The sequence below is a fragment of the Maylandia zebra genome, linkage group LG8 (assembly GCF_041146795.1).
Source record: "Maylandia zebra isolate NMK-2024a linkage group LG8, Mzebra_GT3a, whole genome shotgun sequence".
NCBI classification, from domain to species: Eukaryota; Metazoa; Chordata; class Actinopteri; order Cichliformes; family Cichlidae; genus Maylandia; species Maylandia zebra.
This window is the reverse complement of record NC_135174.1, coordinates 9,426,926-9,446,737: the sequence shown is the minus strand read 5'-3', so window position 1 is coordinate 9,446,737 and position 19,812 is coordinate 9,426,926. Positions and strand designations below refer to the sequence as shown.

General features: G+C 41.5%; 1 protein-coding gene across 6 annotated transcripts in view; it reads right to left on the bottom strand.

Annotated features, from left to right (window-relative positions):
* The window catches only part of mrtfab (myocardin related transcription factor Ab), a 40,572-nt gene that overhangs the window by 7,759 nt on the left and 13,001 nt on the right, over window positions 1-19,812 (bottom strand). For 4 of the 6 annotated variants that reach the window (XM_004557590.4, XM_004557593.3, XM_004557591.4 and 1 more), the window contains 7 exons: window positions 8,254-8,319; window positions 3,755-3,810; window positions 3,351-3,426; window positions 2,652-2,813; window positions 1,057-1,220; window positions 814-948; window positions 590-658 (listed from right to left, as the gene is read on the bottom strand). In XM_004557590.4, coding sequence (XP_004557647.2) covers window positions 590-658; window positions 814-948; window positions 1,057-1,220; window positions 2,652-2,813; window positions 3,351-3,426; window positions 3,755-3,810; window positions 8,254-8,319 — 728 coding nt within the window. Of the gene's footprint in view, window positions 1-589; window positions 659-813; window positions 949-1,056; window positions 1,221-2,651; window positions 2,814-3,350; window positions 3,427-3,754; window positions 3,811-8,253; window positions 8,320-8,427; window positions 8,447-13,614; window positions 14,246-19,812 lie in introns of those variants that run through there. The other 2 variants (XM_004557592.2, XM_004557595.4) reach the window with 2 other exon arrangements.

Genomic DNA, 19,812 nt, shown 5'->3' with positions numbered 1-19,812 from the left:
TGTACATGTAGGTCAAACGATGCATACTAATAAAAACTTAACTGAAGTAAAAGCTAACGCACTTCCAGTTAAGAAAAGCAAGTATATATTTCTGATGTGCTGAGGCCACTGTGGCTTCATAAAATGGTATCTCTTCCTCTTTTACAAGCAATTCTCCTCAGTATGATTGTAAAATGTCAGAAAAAAGCACTGAGGTTAGAGAGAAGCCCCTGCTCTATGATTTAATAGAGACGACGCAAAAACCACAAAGAAGACTTTTATTGGCTCTTTCAAATCTAAGGAGTAACTTTTAATATTTGTCGCTCAGCTGTGGGAGCAGCAAGCCAGACAAACACAATTTGAAGTCTTAAAATCTTTACTGCAGACAAGATGTCATCAAAAAACAGCCTTTACCAGTGACTGGTCGCAGTCACTGGTAAAGTGACTGCGACCAGTCACTTTTTTTGGGTTGTATGGAAGCCCCAAACGCAATTTCATTGTTCTTGACAATGACAATAAATAAATAAATACTAAATACTAAATTTAAAATTGGCCATAAATCATGTGCCGGTGTGAAAGTTAAAATGAAAGCAAAACAAAGACCTCTGACCTTTGGTTTGCTGTCCTTTGCTTTCTTAGGTCTCTGTGGAGGGCGGTCTGAACTCGTCTTGGCCTGAGACTGCAGTCAGAGAACCATGAGAAATAGGGGGGGGAAGGAAATGAAGAGATGAGGAGGGGGTTTTGGTGAGCTACAGCGTTCCCATAAATAGAGATTACGGTCAGAATTATTTTTAAATCACGAAAATCAACAGGAAGTTTGAGCGATCGGCGCACCTTGACCTGTCCAGCAGAATGGCGGGAGGATCCAGAGGTCACCGTTTTAGGTAGAGGGGACGAAGCGGACCCATTCAACAAGGGAGGGGGCGGCGGAGGTGGTGGTGGAGGTGGAGCAGGAGGCTGTGTGAGAAACTGGTGAGATGATATCACTGTGGTTAATTGCATGATCCTGCTGAAAAACACTTGCTTTTGTTTCACTAACTGCTCTGTCCAGTTCTTTCTGTTCCACCTCAGTAATACCTGTGTGGGGGAGAGGTCTCCGTTCTGGGTGAGCACGTCTGAGGGGGAGACCTGAGGGACAGCGCTCAGGGGAGAGTCCTGATTGGTTAGCTGGTCAGGTGACAGAGCATCACTGCTGTCTTCGTCCAAAGATGAGCTCTCTCCTCCGTTTCCCTTTGGAGAATCTGTGACAGTGCACAAACGTTCACACATTTAATGAAACCGCTATTTAATGGTGGCGTCTTCTGGTGTAGCGGTTCAGCGGTGCGAAAGGGGTTGGCGTTGTCTGGAATTTCCAGAGCCGCTGGGAAACACAGGAAAGGACAGCTTAATTCCCAGCTTCCCCTGCAATTTTAACACTCAAATAAAGTTTCTCTAAAGTTAGTCACCGCTCTTTAGCAATCGGCACTAAGCAATTTTAGAGAAGTTACAACACCGCGTGCCGTGTCTCATGTTTCAAAACAGTGCCGTGTCCAAACAAAGCTTCTGAGTCACTTCTGTTTCAGAGCTGCTTGTTTTGTTTACACACTCACCTTACTGTAAATACGTGAATGGTGTAACTGCTCAGGTGTTCAGTCTGAACGGAAATCAAATTGTAGAGGTGGCACAACTGCACACCAAAACACAGGTACAATAGCACCGCGAACAGTGGAAGGGGACGTGTTTGAACTTGTATTCATCACATGCCTGAGGCTCAGCCTGAATTCACCATATCCTGTCCACTGTCCTGTATTTACAAGTCTTGCTAATTCCTGCAGGTACGCTTGTGAGTGTTGTGCAACGTTGTGCAAAAGTCTGTGTGTGTGTGTATGTGTGTAAATCTCTGAACCAAGTGTCATAAATATACAAGATTGCCCAATTTTTCTTTTAAACAATAGCCTGCGGCACCTTTTCAAATTCTTCATTTCATTTTTCCAGGCGAGTCCGACAAAGTTTCATCAGAGGTTCAAATTTTTACAGAGATTGTAACATTGTATTACCAGCAAGATGATGAAATAATAAAGACATATAAAGAATGAACAGTTTAAAAAAATAAAATACAGATCTTAATGATCGCTGTACGTGTGACGATGTTGTGTGGGCCTACTCGTTAAGGAGATGCTAGCCTGCATGCAGACATAAATAAATGCATACAGTACGATCGTTATCGTGAGATAAGATTTATTTTTTCAGTCATTTATTTGTAAAACTTGTGTATTTCGGGACTTTAAGCATCTACTGATAACGAGCACCAATCCTGCGCCAGTGATTATTCCTCAGAGAGAGACTTTTATACAATGCTCGTTTATTTTCACTCGTTTTCACACGACTCAGTGTGAGTCGTTACTGTGCTTTACTGTCATTTAAGGTCACCCCAGCTTTTCCTTTTCCTGCTCTCAGTTTAACTGCGGGTGCACGTTCTGACACACGGGAAGTGCAGCAGATGAAACACAGGTGAAACGACGATAACGTTGACGAAGTTGATCGCAGGTGCAATCAAACCTTCCCAACGACTTAAACTTGTGATTACATTTGAAAGAAAGAGCAAGGCCATCAATGAAGACATTTTCTTTTCCCGAGCGGGTCCCTGGAGTGAGACGAGTACAGCTGAACGCTGATGAGGTGTGTGTTATTACCTGGGAGTGAGTGCTGCAGATGGCAGTTAACAGACAGGATGTTCTTGTGGACCAGCTCAATGGGACCCGGTCTGTGAGAGATTTTGTCATTGAGGTCGTCGGCCAGTCGTGCTCTCTTCAGCTGCAGCTGCTTAGCCTGCAGAGACGGCTCTGCCGACGTCTCTGCAGAGGGCACAGCAGGCCGTTATGGATACATGTGCATTTATTTATCAAGTGATTCACACACATATAATCCTCTGTGAATCTGTTCAATACGTTACAGCAGGTTTTAGCCTATTTTAACACTTCCTCGGTTTGACTTCAACCTAATTTAAAAGAAACTAAACCAACAGTCAAACCAGCTGCTTCAAAAAAATCATAACAAACATAACACTTTAAACCGCAAAAACATATATTAAAATGAATGTGAAAATGTGAAGATAAGCACCTTGCCTCATGAAGACAACATGCCGAAACACATTTTATAAAAGAGTTTTCACAGCGCCTGAATCGAGCTACCGAGTTTTAAGATGCAGAAGCAATACCCTCAAAGAACACGGAATTGCTTCAAGCAGAAATATGAAGGAGGAACTATACATTAACCTCTTCATAAAGATTTGGTTCTGTTTTTGTCTAGGTATTTTACAAAGCTTAAAATGTGACTTTTTGACAACACTGGCACTTGCTGATTAAAAAAACAAATTAAAAAAAAACACGCACCCTCCAGAATGTGCATCCTGACCAGCTCGGAGCGCTCAGGACGACTCCGGATCTTCCTCTTTAGGTAGTCCTCAGTCTGGGAAGAAAACAAGATGCCAAAAATCACATGAACTCCAAATTGCTACAACACCATAAAATATTATTCTGTCAGTTTAATATATGCTTTTGTTTCCATGTCACTTGTTTTCATCATTTCCTGGCTCTGCAACTCACAACAATTTTGCACAAACGTCAACTAACCAGAGATTATCTGTACGATAACCCAACTACAACCAATCTGTATCTGTGGCGTCCAAGCTTTCAATTTGTTAGGTTCTTGTGGGGTTTTTTTTTTGTTTGTTTTTTGCCTCTCTGAAGAAAATCCACTGAGACTGCAGGAGACTCATTGTTCTTATGGCTCTCACCCTTGCTCGCTCCAGACTCCTCCGCTGTTCGTGAAAGGCTGCTGGGCTCTTCAGTGCTGCATGGAGAGGGAGGGGGAACAGGAGGAGAAACAAAAAGCCAAGATTAATGCAGTTCAGACCGACTGTGAAGGAAGTCGTGATGCTCCTTTCAGCAAGCAAAAATGTGAGAACCTGTACGGCTACAGTCAAAGACAGACTCAAAGCAGAAGTGGCTTCTGGCAGAGAAGGTCAGGAGTGCTATTCTAAACCACACACTCTGATGACAACTCAGTAGGCAGATCAGCCTCTGCTGCTGAGTGTGGTGCACATCCACCTCGGTTATCACCGAGAAAACCGTTACTGCCAGCGTTTCCTCGGCCTTTTACTACGCTTTTCACATCAGTTGTGTTACGTTTATTCTCATTGCAACTCAAACACCAAGGCAGCTGCAGGAAGTGTCGCGATGTGGTCAGTGGTAGTGAAGTAGTTTAGATGAGCTTGATTTAATGGAACAATATGACTAAAACCATGAGCGCAAACTGTACCAAACATTCACTCAGCAGTTTCATTAACCTAAATGAGAACACACTGTTCATTATTCAGCAAGAGTTTTCCACGTATTCCAAAGTTTCCAAATGTTCTTTCTCATACTTTGAACTGACGTTAGACACTTTCAGCTTTGTCTTGATCTGTTATTTAGAATTACACAGTGTTAAAAAGGGAATACAAACACTTATAAAGATTACAGGTTACATATAGCCCAGCTTCATTATACTTTTATTGGTATTTTACACAGAAACGTGCTGCAGATTGTGGTGCGTTCTAAGTTTTTCCATGACGAAAGGTAAGTCTAAAGAAACTGCATTTCAGAGGTCAAACTATCTGCAATAAGTCTGGCAGATGGTCTGTAGCTGAGGGACATCAATTCTTGATGAACAGAGTCTGGAATGGCTCTTTAAAAAGGAGCGAGCAGCAGAAGAGAGACTGATGAATAGAGTGCAGCACACCCAGCGAAAGTCTAGATTCATCACTTCATTGCTCAGCCATGACCAGTGTATGGGGTGGGGGAGTGAACGTCTATGCAGTATTTTTGTAAGAGGGAAATGCATAAAAGCAATTTCAGCTGGCTAAAATTGTGTAAAAAGAAAAAAAATCTGTATTACCTTTGAGGTGAAAGACGTGGTCAACATGAAAAATGAGTCCAGAGCGTCATATATTTTGCATTTTATCTTACACTTTTATAATTATTCAGTTTGCAGAAAGGTCCAGTGCAAGGAAACAAAAAGTTTTACAGTCCATCTCCCATCACAGATTTTTTTGAGCCTAGAAGATCATTTCCATCCAAAAAACAAAGCGCTAGACATCAAACTCTTTTTAACCACAAATATAAAGTCGAGGTTTTAGAAAAGCTAAACGGACAGGGGAGATGCCCGCTTCGTTTTTGGGGAAGGATATTCAGAGGACAGCGGCAGTTATAATGATGTAAGACAGCGATCGTCTGATTGGTCAAGAGTTGGTGAAATCCCTGCCAAGGGTGTTTGAGATTGGACATTCTGGCTACAGCAGGGCGTCAACTGTGTGTGCACCACAGATGATGGGTGGGGGTCAGAAGCATTCCTTGTGTCACAACCCCTGGCGTTCAAAGAATACCAGTTGTAATATGACCAACGAGTGGTCTGGATCACAATAATAACACCACAAGGACAAACCGGGCCCATAAACTACTTAAACACAGATTAATTGCTTCAATATGATGTTCAATGAAAACAATATTTCCTTGCGTATTGGCAAGAGAAGGCTGGGCTGGTTTTATTTTAATCATATCAGACTCTTACTGGCATTCATTGGAAAATAAATGTTCACCAAATGCATAAAAGAATGGACAATGAGTCTGTTGGCCTGTGAGCCCTTCTGTCATTGGTGCTTATTGGTGCGGCCGTCCCCACCAGTCCCAGTTTCTCATGTAACCCCTGCAGTTTAAACCTTCTATTTGCAAGAGGCAGCCAATCAGCAGCTTAAACGGAAAGAGAAAAGACCCAAAGCAGCTACCGGTAGTTTTTTATGATGTGTAAATGATCATTGCATATGTAACCTATAACTGGATATACTCAAACATTAAAAGAATTCGAAACACCAAAACACGCACACACCAATAGAACTAGGTGCAAATTAAACTCCCAAAACGAGCTACTGGATCAACAGTTCTTCTTTCACGATGTTGCTCCTGAAGCACTTTTAAACTGAAACTTCATGGGGAAGAAAACACTAAACAGTTATTTGAACATGCCAGGAGGAAGTGAAAACATTCGGCTCAAAAACAGCATTTTCAAGCCTATTCTTATAGCTGGGCACATAACACTGTTCAGAACTTTCCCCTGTGAAACACCACAACCTCCCTGACCCCATTAGCTACAGTTTCATTATAAAAACATTGGTGGTTTCTTCACACATAGCCCAGTTTTTCATACAGCGGAGCAACAAAATATGTTAATGCTACAAAAGTATATATTTGTTGGCATTCTTAAATGATGATTAACTGACTTTTGCTCACAGCTGGACAGTCAATGTCTGTGTTCAGGAACCTCACGAAAGTGTTTGAAAGTGGAAAGTTATTCATTCACACCACCTTCAGTTGCAAAACCAGTGTGAGGATTTGATACCACAGGAGGAACTGACCCTGCCTCAGCACTCAGACATAAAAGTCTTTTTTTAGTACCAGAAAACACAGCACAAAGGACATTTAAATGTAAGAATTAGAGAAGTGACAGAAAACCCCTGATCATTTATGTCACCTTTGAAGGTTCTATGTTGACTAAAACAAACCATGTGGTGACATTGTAAGTGAAATTTTCAGATTTTGTTTTTTTTATGTTTCAAAAATCCAGCAAATAACAGTAATTACAGAGTCATTAAGAAATATAAAGACTATTTTTTCTTTGCTGGAAAGTGTTCAGGGTGTGGAGCAATGTGGAACTACTTGGCAAAGTTTGTTCCTGTCAACAAGATACAGTTACCGTGAAAATCGATCGAAGATGAAGCGAGAAGTGAAGAGAACGGTTCATATGATCTTTACTGAACTATAACACAACAGCGGACCTGATGCCTGAACAACCTTTGCCCCATCTTTCTGCATCTCGGAGAAACAATTTAAAAGAGGATTTCTGTAGTCAACAAAGTCATCGACTTAGGAGCAATCTAAAATCTCATTTAAACCCACAGCTATACTTTTTTTTCCCCCTAGGAATCTCCACAGAGGAGAAGCTGGAAAGCGAAATAGTCAATCCAAACATGTTGATCCTAAATCTGCAACAATCTGGCACAGGGCCTGTTGCAGAAAAGAGGACACAGAGCGATTTACTAGACTACTTAAATGGTTCACTGGAAGGCTCCATGCTGCCCACCAAAACAAACCCTCAGTCATCACTTTATGGTACTCTTATGTATCTAACCCTTAAACTGTTATGTAAACTGAATGTGCAGCACTGCAGGCTGAAAGCAGCTTGCATGGTGTATCTTTTCAATCTCATCTGCTTTTGTCAAAAACAAAATATGACAACAGGTGTGCCACATGTTACCATCCATTCACAGTTACTTGTTTCCCTGATACTCTTCTTAACACACAGCTAGCATAATCTGTCAAAGTTTGTATGTCTGAACAGGCCTATTGGGCAATCTAACAGGTATTTAGTCTCCATTTGAAAATCTACTCAGTTAGAATGAATGTTGGCTACCACGTCTACAGTATGAGGGCGAACACTCGCTTGCACACTTTTAATTCAAACCAAAAGTCTTCTTGGAAAAACGAAAAAGCAGAGTGCTTTCGGTTCTACACAGAAACGGAGGGAAACTTTTAAAACTATATTTCTGACTCTTGTGATGTGAGGAACCCTGAAACAGGAAGTGGATAGACATAAAGAGGAAGCTGCCCTATTTGATAACACAAAGTGGTGCAAAGATACAGCTAAATATGACACTTGCAGAACACACATACTCATACTGATAATGCCGATAAGAGACGACATTTTCAGCAAAAAACAAGAAACGACATTCCAGACCTTCACTATACAACCCATCATATGACAGCATATACGGCACAGACTGACAGACGCTATTTACCAACATATCCAGGTTCTGTTGTTGAGAACCAAAATGTGTCAGCGGGATGTGAATTAAACGACATTCCAAAAAATACGTGAGTATCGTTTAGCGTCTAGCATCAGGTAGCGACCTTGTTAGTGTGTGACAGTTTAAGATTTGGTGTGTAATCCTGAAACAGGAAAGGGTTAGCAGTTTGACCTCAGCTCACAGCCAAAGCTCCTGTTTTCTGCTCGAGTTTCTAAAAACGAGATGATACTGTCTGTTCCAGACAATAAAGAAGTGCTGTCTTTGGGTAAAACATGATCAGTTGAGAGTCTAAAAGCACACTTAAAGTCAGACTACCGTACATTGACGATATATACTTTGGTTCATGAGCTTAAAAAAAAGCAAAAAAGCAAGTAAAACACACTCAGCAGACTTACGTGGCATGATCCCTTGGCTGACCAGCTCCTCTCGTGTGCGTCTCTGCTGAAGTTTGAGCTGGAGGACTGCATGGAGACACAGGAGGTAAGAGGAGAAAGAAGAGAAGACAGTCAGTGACGGCTGGCGAGATTAAGAAACTGCAGCGGTGAAGCTCTGTGCCCGTAAAGCCTTACAATCAGCAACAGATCCACAATATTTAGATAAATAAGCGCATAAAGGAACATATATGACTGACACGACGAGGACCTTTACTCTGTGGCAACCGGTTCATTCTCCAGTCTCCCTGCCTCGCATGCATCTTTTTTTTTTTTTGAAGTTACAAAGGAGGCGGGTACAAGGTGTGTGTGTATACAGACTTCCTGTTTCTGAGCACAGATGTGTGAAAAAGCAGCAAACATCCATCAAAGAGTGAGAGAGACAGAACACTAAGGCATAATGCTGCTATAAGAAATTAACGAAAAAATTAAAAGAACTGAAAAAATAAAAGCACCGATTTGAATCTAAATTACTTTTTTTTCCTTTTTCATTTTTAAATGGGCCGATTGCATCGTCATTTCAAAACAGGAAGCTCTTGTTACATAATGGAGAGGCGGGGTGGGGGAGAACTGTAAGGAACACAAAGCTGGACAGAAAGAGTTGGACTATGTCTGACATTTCTAAACAAATAAAATGTCAGTTGTTGAGTGCTGTGTGGCACAGTCCTCATCCTGATACTTTTTTAAAGTTTTAACGAGCCCAGAAAGTCTGGCGTCATCATTGTAACCGGATAATAAATTAGAAATGAGCGGGCTATCGTTTAAACAAAGCAAAGACACAAATATAACAAACTAACAATTACATATAGACACCTGCAAGATCACAAGTACACAGCATTTCATCACTGTCATGTTGGCTTCGTTGCAACACGACAGCAATTTAGGGAAGTGACCTGAACTATTTAGTCAACCATCACATCACACAAACACACCACCCATGAAAAAAGACACCCAGAATGGCTGCAGACACTTGTGTGTAATGATTTTTTTTTAGCTTGTAAGCAAGTAAGTAAGTGACAGTGCATGATGTCTTTCCATTTCATTGTTTATCTGTTTATCAGAAGAGGAAGCAGTATGTTGTTATACCAAGTAACTTCACTACTGATGTAAACATTCAGCTGACGCTCCTGCTCAAGTTGTCCCAGCGATCCTTACTGAAGGGCTACGTATCTATTTGTGTGTGTGTGTGCGTATACAGTGTGGTGCAAACCACTGAAGATTGCCAAGCATTTCTAGCTAGGGTTGTGTTTGCTACTTCAGTCAAGCAGCACCGGTTCTACCTCGCCAACAAAGTGACATCACTGGTACTCAGTCTAGCTCACGATATAGCTGTTGCTGCTGCGGTGCTGCCTCTGTGTTATGACAAGGAATCCTCGCCTAGACGGGAACGCCGCAAGAGCCATGAATTAATGTCAGAGCCTGTGCAACTAAATGTCATTCTTTGGCTCCAAATTCTTGCTGGCGATCCCGGCTCCCCTCTGTTGTTTTTACAAGTGTGTATGCTCCAAGTCTGAAAGTATCAGTCTAACACTACCGACTCCTCTCTAGAAGCAATAACTTGCCATTTGACATTTAACATTATAAACACGCACGCCTAAACACACTTAGGCGAGTCGATCTATATGGTCTTGCCTGTACAGCAGCTGGCAGCACTCATTTTGTCTCAGTAGCAAACACACAGGAAAACACTTTCAATAAAGGAACGTGCACACACAGACACACACTGATACAGACTGACCGTGCCATGCGCCATTAGATGCCATGCCACACGGGGCTTCCAGGGAAGGAAGGTTTATTCTTAGAAAGAGACTCTTACACTTTCCCTCTATCCATAACCCCCTCCACATCTTCTATCCCTCCCCCAGGATACTCCAGTTTTCTCCTGCCCTCACTTTCCTGTCCCCCCTAAACACCAAGCTGATGAGCTCAGTACAGTTGCAACACTGGCTCCAATGGTTGGCTATAATAATAAAGCGTCAGCTATCAATAAACCTCCAACCCCAACATTGCAGAAGTCTCTGGCAGACAATCATGGCGTGAAAAATGTAGCAGTGTTGAAGTTGTAGATTCACGTGCATAAAATAATCACGTTTGCACCACTGCCTGTTATTTTGTCTTTTTTCTTAACTTTTCTTCTCATTTTGTATCTACTTTAATTCCACTTTTCCTTACTAACTTTTTCGTGCCCTTTCTTTCAATGCTGCAGTGCTTTTAATCCTAGTTTTTGTCTGCTGAACTAAACTGTCATGTGTTTTGTACAGCACTTTGTGACTCTAGTATTCCTAAAGTCCTACACAAATAAATACTGCTTGCTTGCAGCACAGCAACAAAGACAGGAGTATAACAGACAGACAAAAACCACTTGGAGGCTGTGAACTGTTTGTTCTGGATTAACCACAAAACAAACTTTAAATGGGTGCCAGAAAGACAAATGAAAACTTTTGCACTACGACAGTGGCTATGGTTACATGCACTGCAGCAAGAACTTATAATAAGATAAGATAGTGGACAAAAACATAACCAACAAGGATAGCGATGTTTTGTTAACTGTAAGCAGATTACTGCTTGGGAAAAAAGAGGAGGGATGTGTCTTTGTGTTTTGCGACCAGGACATGCTCTGGGACTTAAATCAGGTTTGAAGGCCATTCTGGTTAATTTAAGAAAATGGATGAAAAGGCAGGACAGTTTTATTGGGATACTAGGCCACAGCCAAAGCTTGCTACTACACTCATAAAAAGTTAAAGCAAAGGCAGACAAGGGAGAAAGAGGAAGACGGCAGAGATGCAAGCGTTTGAAGATTTTAGATTAAGCAGAGGAAATGACAGCAGGTGGCTTATTTGAAGACAATTCGCTTACTCGATCTTTTGATTAAACTCGTCGTTGCAAACGTCAGAGAACTAACACTATGATTTGCACATTGATTTGTTATTTCTAAGATCTCTGTGTGGGTGTACATAAAACCCCCCAAAACAAAACACTTTTTCTCCCCGGCAACTAAAGTCATGGCTTTCTTTAAACCTTTCACAAGCTTAACTTTATAACAAATCACCAATAATGAAATCTTTACCTGAACTTATAGAGCTTTTATTTCCTAAATGTCAAGATCAGATCGGTTTCAAGTCATCATAATTGTCTAAAAGAAGGCTGTACAGGTAAAAAGTCACATTGGAGGGAAGAACGAGGATGAATTGGGATGCTGGTGGCCAACTGGGCTAAGCCTGCTGTGCTCATGTGTCAGTAGATCTGATTAAACATGTCTGAGTTCGTCACTGTCCCCAAAGACCCCTGGCTTGGCACGACTAAGCCTGCGCGCACCAACCCGAGTGACACACATGAAGGCAAAAGGCTTCAGGCCCACAGAGCGTGTGCCACATACCCACCTAAAGACGAGCCCTGCAGACGCTTTGAACAGACGTTACGCTTGGCACTGGCTTTGGAAATGTTTTTTAATCGGGAAAGATGTTCTCATCTTTCGCACGGTAGCACCGTTCAATTGCATGTGCTGAACAGAGAGGCGAACGCAGCGCATGACTGCAGCGAATGTTTCGCACATCAGTGAGAGTGGAAAGAAGCTAGAGAGCTAAAAGGGCAGAGACAATGCAAGGTTAAGGCCATTCACACCTTGGACTCACTCCCGCTGCCTTTCCTCTGCTGCGCTGTGCCGAGAAGCAGGATGACAACACGGAGAGTTGCGGTGAATACTAATCATCCTTAAAGTTCAAGTGAGAACAGACGGATAAAGGCTTTTGCAGCTTTTGCAGTTTGTGTCACTCATACTTCAGAGTAAGCAAAAAGCACACCGGGATTAATAATCTTTAACTGATGGCTTTTTTTTAATCCCTTTGCTTTTCTTTAGACTCCATCCATCTTCAGTCATTCTAACCTCACAGGAATGTTTTGTTTCATCTGCAGCCAGTCATCTGAGACTCTGGTCCATGCTCATAACGCTGGTTATAAACAAAGTGAAGCCTTTTTACTGTTGCACGGACCATACCAAATTAGGCTAATTTTTGATAGTATGTCACTGTTGGATGACTTCATTTTTTTGGAACGCCATGTTTTTTTGAGCCTTTTGCACACCACATCTAAATCCCAAACATGCACAGTGGCAACAAGTGTCACACAGTCATATTTAATACATCCCGAAATACTTTAGAAATAAGACACTACTGTAAAAAGATAAAAGCTGAAACTTGCACTGTAGGTGAAGTAAGGTGCATGCATCTCCATTTCTACGATCCACTTCAAACTTCCAATATTGGGATGTGGAGTTCTCATATTTGGGCTAAAATCTGTTACTGGAGTTTCCCTTCGAGTTACTTGCCCTAATCCGTGTGCAGTTCGGAGGGCACACATCCACACAAAGCCATGTTTTTTGGCTCTCACATTCACATTAACACATTCTCAGGTTAATAAATTCCACGTTTTACCATCACAAATAAGTGCTGAACCCTCACTCTACCTCTTATCCTATAAAACTTTTGTTTAATCTATTTTTTTAAACGTAAACCCTAAAACCTAGACTCTAGGACTTATAAAAAAATAACAAAAGCCATTTCATTGCACTGTTGGTCTAAAACCCAAGCTGAAACTCACAAAGGCACCTGGACGTGTTATATTTATTTATTATTTATGTTATTTATTCCTGCTTTTGGTTTCCTGTGACAAATGTGTTGCTCGCTCATTGAGTTTGGAGGCGTGGCTCTAGAGAAAACTACAACCCACAATCTGCCTGTTATAGACACACTTTTTGAACAGACATAAGCGTGCGCGCACACTCAGAGTGTCTTTATAGCTGTCTTCCTTTGAAGTCTGTACCTTTATGAATGCCTGGTGTGGAGCATTTATGTGACGTTTGTAAATTTGCACCACAGTTACAATATTCCCGAATTCAAACTACACTAGGGAAAGCTGTTTGTGAATGAACGCACGTCAACACAGTTCTTTCTTTAAACATATGCATGATTTTTTGGGGTGAACACTGACTAATTTTAAACATTAACTTGACCTTTTAAGTTGAAATATTATTTGGAAGCTTTAACCTTGAAGAACTGAGCAAAGCTATCCTGACGTCACAGGCCCGGCTGTCAGCACTTCCTGAATTCACAGTGGTCAAGTCTGCTCTATTGAAAGGGTTTATCAGAAAGAACCTAAAACCACTTCAACTTCCTTCCACCTTACACAAGCCAGTAAACTCTATCACTTATCTTTAGCAACACCCCATTAGCTATTTGTATTAGGCCATAAAGCCCTGTTTTGAAAATGTACAGTGAACTCAGGAACAAAAACACAACACAGATCTCCAGATCCGACTAGATTGCCCACCTTCTTTCAAGCTGTGATACACAAGTCTGTCATGATCCATCTTCAGTCCTTCCTTCTCCATGTCATCTCCCATTGGAGGAGAGTCCAGGGAGGAGGGTTCAAAGGACAGGCAATGGTTGGTGTCCAGCATTATCATTCAGAATAGGGATTGATTATTAGGTAAACATTGAACACCACGGTTTAAAGTAGATTTCCTCCCAAGTCCCAGATTTTGACCGTATTCCTGAAGAAGGGCACCCTTGACGTGTCAAAAGCTGTCCTCTCTTCTCAAGGGAAAGATGTGATTCAAATGCTTCAGAAGACTCCGTTCCAAGTAAACAAATATCTCCTTTTAAACCAAAATGACAAAGAAAAGCACAGCTACCGCCGTTGCCCTTCTATCCCTGGTGCTTCTTCTCTGTATCAAAGAAATCGATTGGGCTGTCTCAGCTTTGCTCTCTCTCTCCTGCCTCCTGTGCTCTACTTTCCTTGCAGTGACAGCCGGCGAGTCACGACAGCGCTGTTCTGCAGTTTCCCAGAGAGCCGGGGTAAAGAAATCCACAGGACGAGTCGTGGATAGAAAGAACAAGAGCTAAAGGGAGGAAACTGAAAAGAGGCCAGCGGCTGAGGAAGGGAGGACAGCAGTGAGCTCAGCAGAGAGATTCCCCAGTGAGACTGCTCTGATTGCAGCTCCTCCTGAATCTCACACACATGCAGGGAGACACACACACACACACACACGCGCACACACACACACACACACACACACACACACACAGTGAGGGCTGCTGATAAAGTTTTCCTGCTCAGCTGTTGCCATTCATTCACAGTTACAAGCTCAGGGGGGCTCCAACATGAAAACCTGCTCCCTGTTCAACCCAAACACAGCAAGCTGATCAAAATCAAAGCAACAACACAGAAGATCGGCTCATAAAAACTTCCTCTGGCTAAACAAAACAATGACTCAGACAAGCTATGGACAGTTTTTATTAGACAGGTAGAAATGATTCCGTGCACCATAAACGACCTTTGCCAAAGATGCTTGAGTAAATCTGATACCAGGATGAGTCACAGGCTGACTTTTGGAGTGGCTGATTTGATACCCAATCACAAACGAAATTCTGAAAGATTTTCCAAACGGTTTGCCCTTCAGGGAAGACAGCGAACACAAATCTGCACTCTTACTGGAAAAAACATTTTAGAAAAGCAACAACAGTCTAATTGGTCTGGTGCAACCAGCGACTTATCCAATGCGTCCTAACCTGGTCTTAAAATGTTCAGATTCTTCTGAAGTTCAGCACTACTGACCAAAACTGTCTGCTGACGGTAAACGCCGCCACGGCCACAGTCTCCCTTCCCCCTCAATCTGTTTTAAATAGCAGGGCCAGCTGGCCATAAGGGGGCTAAATACAGCTTGGTATCACCTGTGCACTCGCAGGGTAAGGTTACTCTGAGACAGGCATGCACATCTCTAGCTCCAAACACATACAAGAAAACTTTAAGCCCCTTTTCCTTGAACTAAATCAATTTTTTATGATACAAAAGAAGACTTTACCATACATTCAGCACAGAGAGGCTTCAACTGCAGCCGGTTTAAACACCAAATTCGAAATGAACAGCATACTACACTGATATCACACAGGGCAGCAGTGCACCTGAAAACACAGACAACACCTTAAACAAACCCTGTCTGGTGACTACAATTACTGTGTGTTATGAGTGTGAGATTAAAGTCCACCTGCTGTTATGATTCACAGTCTGGGCAGGAAACACAGAAAAGACAGCACACGCTGGGATTAGGACATGGCTGTGTAGGCTGAATCTCAGCACTGCACACATCACAAACCGACACAGCATGCTAAACACATATTGGCTTATTTACACCTCCACAGCTCAAAATCATAAATCCTTCGTTACATTAACATTTCAACTATTTGTAACCAGCTTTCTGCCTCTACAGTACAGCCAGCTGTATATTTCACATAACTAAAAACCTCAGGGGCAGCGATTCCCCTGTAATAACAGTACTGAGCGAGCCAGTAATGCAGGCAAATATTTTATGGTTTTAAATCAGCTTGACCACAGTGTGTGGAAGGCACATTTCACAGTTTCCCAGGATTTACCCCACTAAATAGGATTATGTAGTAACCAGTAACCCACACTAATAGATGAGTTATGATCTTCTTTAGAATTACTTTGAATTAGTTGATACTAGGATCTCTATAACCACACAAAAAAACACCAAAGCACTGCAAACTCCAAAGGGTCTGATTCCAACGAGAGGTGAAAGCTTAAACTGTGTCCAAACTGTACCGCTGCTCGAGTAAAGTATTGGACTCTACAACCTTTGACCTGATGGGTGTTGTTGGGCGTCAGTACTTTCCACTGAAGTTATTTGGCCTTGGGTATTTTCCTTTATCCTTCACTAAAAACATTTCTGTGACTTTATAATAGAAAAAGAGACGCATTTTGTGAAGAAGACAGAATGATTTGAAGGTCTCACAGTTAGTCAGAGACGTCCACAAATTAATGGAGGGGAAACCTGAAAACACATTATCTAGTAGGAGTGGATAATCTGGTCTAAAGGTTAAAAGAAGAATATAATGTTGAACTCTTGAGTGTTTAATGTTGAAGCCTATTACTTCAATTCTGATCTCAAAGCCTGATTTAAGTTTTTATTTGAAAGTTCAAACTATAAGTGGTAATTCATATTTCTGGGACTTCCTTTGTTTAAAGACACGTGTCCGTTTCCGCTATTCTTTGTCCACCATGGTGTTTTTCGTTCGGTACACCGCCTCTCTGTGGTATTTTTAAGTCTTTCTTAATTAAATAGAAATAGCTGATTTCAGTCTGATCACAGCAGCTAGCACTGCAGCAGCCTTTTTATTCCAAATTCCCTTCATGACACAATCCAGAAGGGGTTTGTGTCTCCTTGTTGATTAATCACAAACTGATAGCAGACTGATAGCAGACTGACTCTATTTTATTGCCATCTTATCACTGCCTTGATGCCTCAAACTCACTTTGAAGACAGTAACTGACTGGGCGATTGCAGATCTGGTCCGCATCTTCAAAGCAATCATTTTAGGCAACGAGATTCCAAGTATGTTAATTATCGAATAAGAGTTAATGAATTCTGACTGAATAAATACATCCTTGGGAACTAGCGCCTCTTCCACAAAGTGGCAAAGACCTCACCTTACAAATTTGCCGTCAACTGGATTAACTAGAATGTTTTGGCATGTTTATTCACTACCTGACCACCACTGTTTAAGCTCGCTTTTAACTTCAGAGTGTTTTATTTAGGCAACATTTTACACCAAACACACATCAAATAGCTTGGGATTATTTGTCCAGTGCAAAAGGATTTACAACGTTATATAAAAACTAGACGCACCACAAGTAAATTTAAACTTGCGTAACATTATCAGCACTGAGCCAGACAAAACTCCTCACTTGTATCTTTTCACGATGTCCGAATGTTTGAATTGATGCCTTTCTAGTCAAAGGCGAGTTTACAGATGGACAAAGAATGCACTAAACAGATGAACTCAACAAAACCCGAGCTGCCAAGAAACTAACCAGGCCAAGTGACAGGCCACCGTAGGTCAGACCAGCCATTAACATTCCAGCAAGGAAAACAGGCAATTTTTTTCCCTTTTTACTTCCTGGTCTCCCCCCACCCACTCGCTCTTCTGTGGAATTTACCAGCACTGTTTCCTGGGACACACTGACATCAGGCAGGGGATTACTCAGCGTCATCCTGAACCGAGGAGACTTTTAGCCATTGTAGCCATGTGCGTAATCGTTAGGAAAAGACGTGGAATTTTTAACAAACCCCAAAATGCACCAACAAGGCTGAACTTAATCATTTACTTTACTTTATAGTTGTAATTAAAGTAGCAAACTCACAGGAAAAGGCAGCTCTTTACATGTTTGGGGATGAGGGAACAGTACAAGTCCCGGGTTTATCAGATGCATAATCCCTGACTGACCTACTGCTGAGCTTCAGCTTCACTCCAAAGAGGAATCAAGTTTTGTGCTTTTGTCAGCTGTCAGAGGTAACAAAACTTCAAAGACAGGTTATACTTTGCAACGTACTTATTTGGCTATTTCTACTGCAAAGTGCTACAGTCAGATATCCAAATGCACAGAATACTAATTGGTTCAATTAGCACAAGTTCAAATAGAATAATAAAAAATAAGCACAAACCTTTCCCTGATCCTAATCAGATATAACCCCAATATGATCTACCTGAAATACCACCGATAATCCTTAAATGTCACAGCTGGAGCAAGTCATAACTAGTCTGTACTACTGAGCTGCATCTTTACAGGCTGGTTTGGTTTGTAGCTTTGACTTTTCACATATACTTAAGGAGCTCAGAGGTTTGAAGTCCTGCCTATTTTAAATACTACTACTTTATTTGATTTGATTTCCCCACATGATTATTCATCAGAAGGCTGAAAGAGAAAATAAATTCTGCTTTTAAAAGCAGTGGAACTAATTAAGCCCACTCCTTTTAAACACAGTCAAAGGTTCTTTTGTTGACCAGCTTGCAGCAGCACCCCTCACTCTGTCACATCATGTCAATGAAAAGTAGTCTAAACGAGCTCTAATTGTATACTGTTGAAGGAAACAGAAGCATCTATAAGTGCGCGAGCACCGAAAGACCCACAAGCCAGCTGGCAGCTGTTAGCATCTGGTTCTGTGAACCTTTATTGTAAAACAGAAACGACTGGGTAAGGAGGAGAACGGGGGGTGGGGGTTCAGGTCGCGTTCAGCAAAATGAGACTTTCAGAGAAACAGAGGGAAAAACAGAGAGCAAGAGCAGCAGAAAGGGTGCTCCCAGTGCTGGGATGACAGCTTCGTAACACTGTTACATAACTCCAACATCTGAAAATAATTTTTATTGTAACAAACCCCCTAACCTCCTGCCCTAGTTGCAGAGGAAACAACTTTTTTTCTTCCTTCAGATGTACAACAACAAACTCCTGGGCAGGCTGTCAGCAAACAAAGACAGAGTGGACACAAATTTAAAAAACTGTTGGACTGGGTGCACATTACAGCTCACAAGCATCTGATAGAGAATTTTTTTCTGGCTTGAGAAAGTCTTTTTAATACTTACTGATTGTATTCTTACAAGTCTCTTTCCTTCAGGTGCTCTTTAGAGTTTTATGGGGCTCTTTCTGCTTCATCCTCTCCTCTCCTTTTTCTGTTACTGTATATAACATCTAATAAAAGCCTGGCTCTTAATTTGCTTCAGCAGAGTTTTTATTAGACACAGACCTTTGGGGACACAGGTTTCTATTTATTACAAGAGTTTAAGTGACATGCAGGTGCAGATCCAAGCGTACGAAACGACAGAGCTTCATAGACAGCTAGCTGCTAGTGCTACACATTCTTCTACCTTTGCTTTCAAGGAAACTTATCATTAGTCACATGACATATTTGCAGATGTGTCGCAATGCTGATTAAAAAGATCTATCATGTTCTATTACAAGGCAGATTTTTTACACAGTGACTAAACAGACACACAAAACTTTAAATGTGGTTTGCGTTCATTGCAAAAGCAAAAGACATAACACAAAACCATATAAACCTGCAAGAGAGAAATGTGTCAAAATGCAGAATCCTCAAATGACTTTGTAAAGTCTAGAACAAACTCAAGAAATTCAATCCAGCCACACACAGCTTTGTTTTTAGTCGAGTGTAGGAATGCTTGAGATGTGACATAACCTCTACGAGAGTTTCCCAATCTCTGCAGATTGGTGAAAGGTTTGATGTTATCGAGCGTTGCCAACAGATATTCTTGTTTGTGCAGAAAGACAACTCTGTTCTCACACTTACTGGAACTTAAAACAATTTTACAGTTTATTTAGCCAAAGAGGTGACATGTCAGGGAGAAAATACTTAAGATTTGTCATTTGTTATGACAAACGTTGGTGGTTCTTCTTTTTGTGTTTCACATATAGCTTTAATAATGTATGCTAGGCACATCCTAGCCTACAGCCCTGATTTTTGATTCTTGTGACTCGTGTCTGAGTCATCCTGATGAAACAGGAGTCCTGCCAGTTCACGGTGACCTCTGTTACATTCATCAGCGAACACTAAGTGCGCCACATTTGGTGTTGGCAGGTGAGTCACAGGCTAATAGGTCTTCTATTATTCAGAAACACCAGAGCACACCGGGTTGGTGATGATCATAGAGCACATGC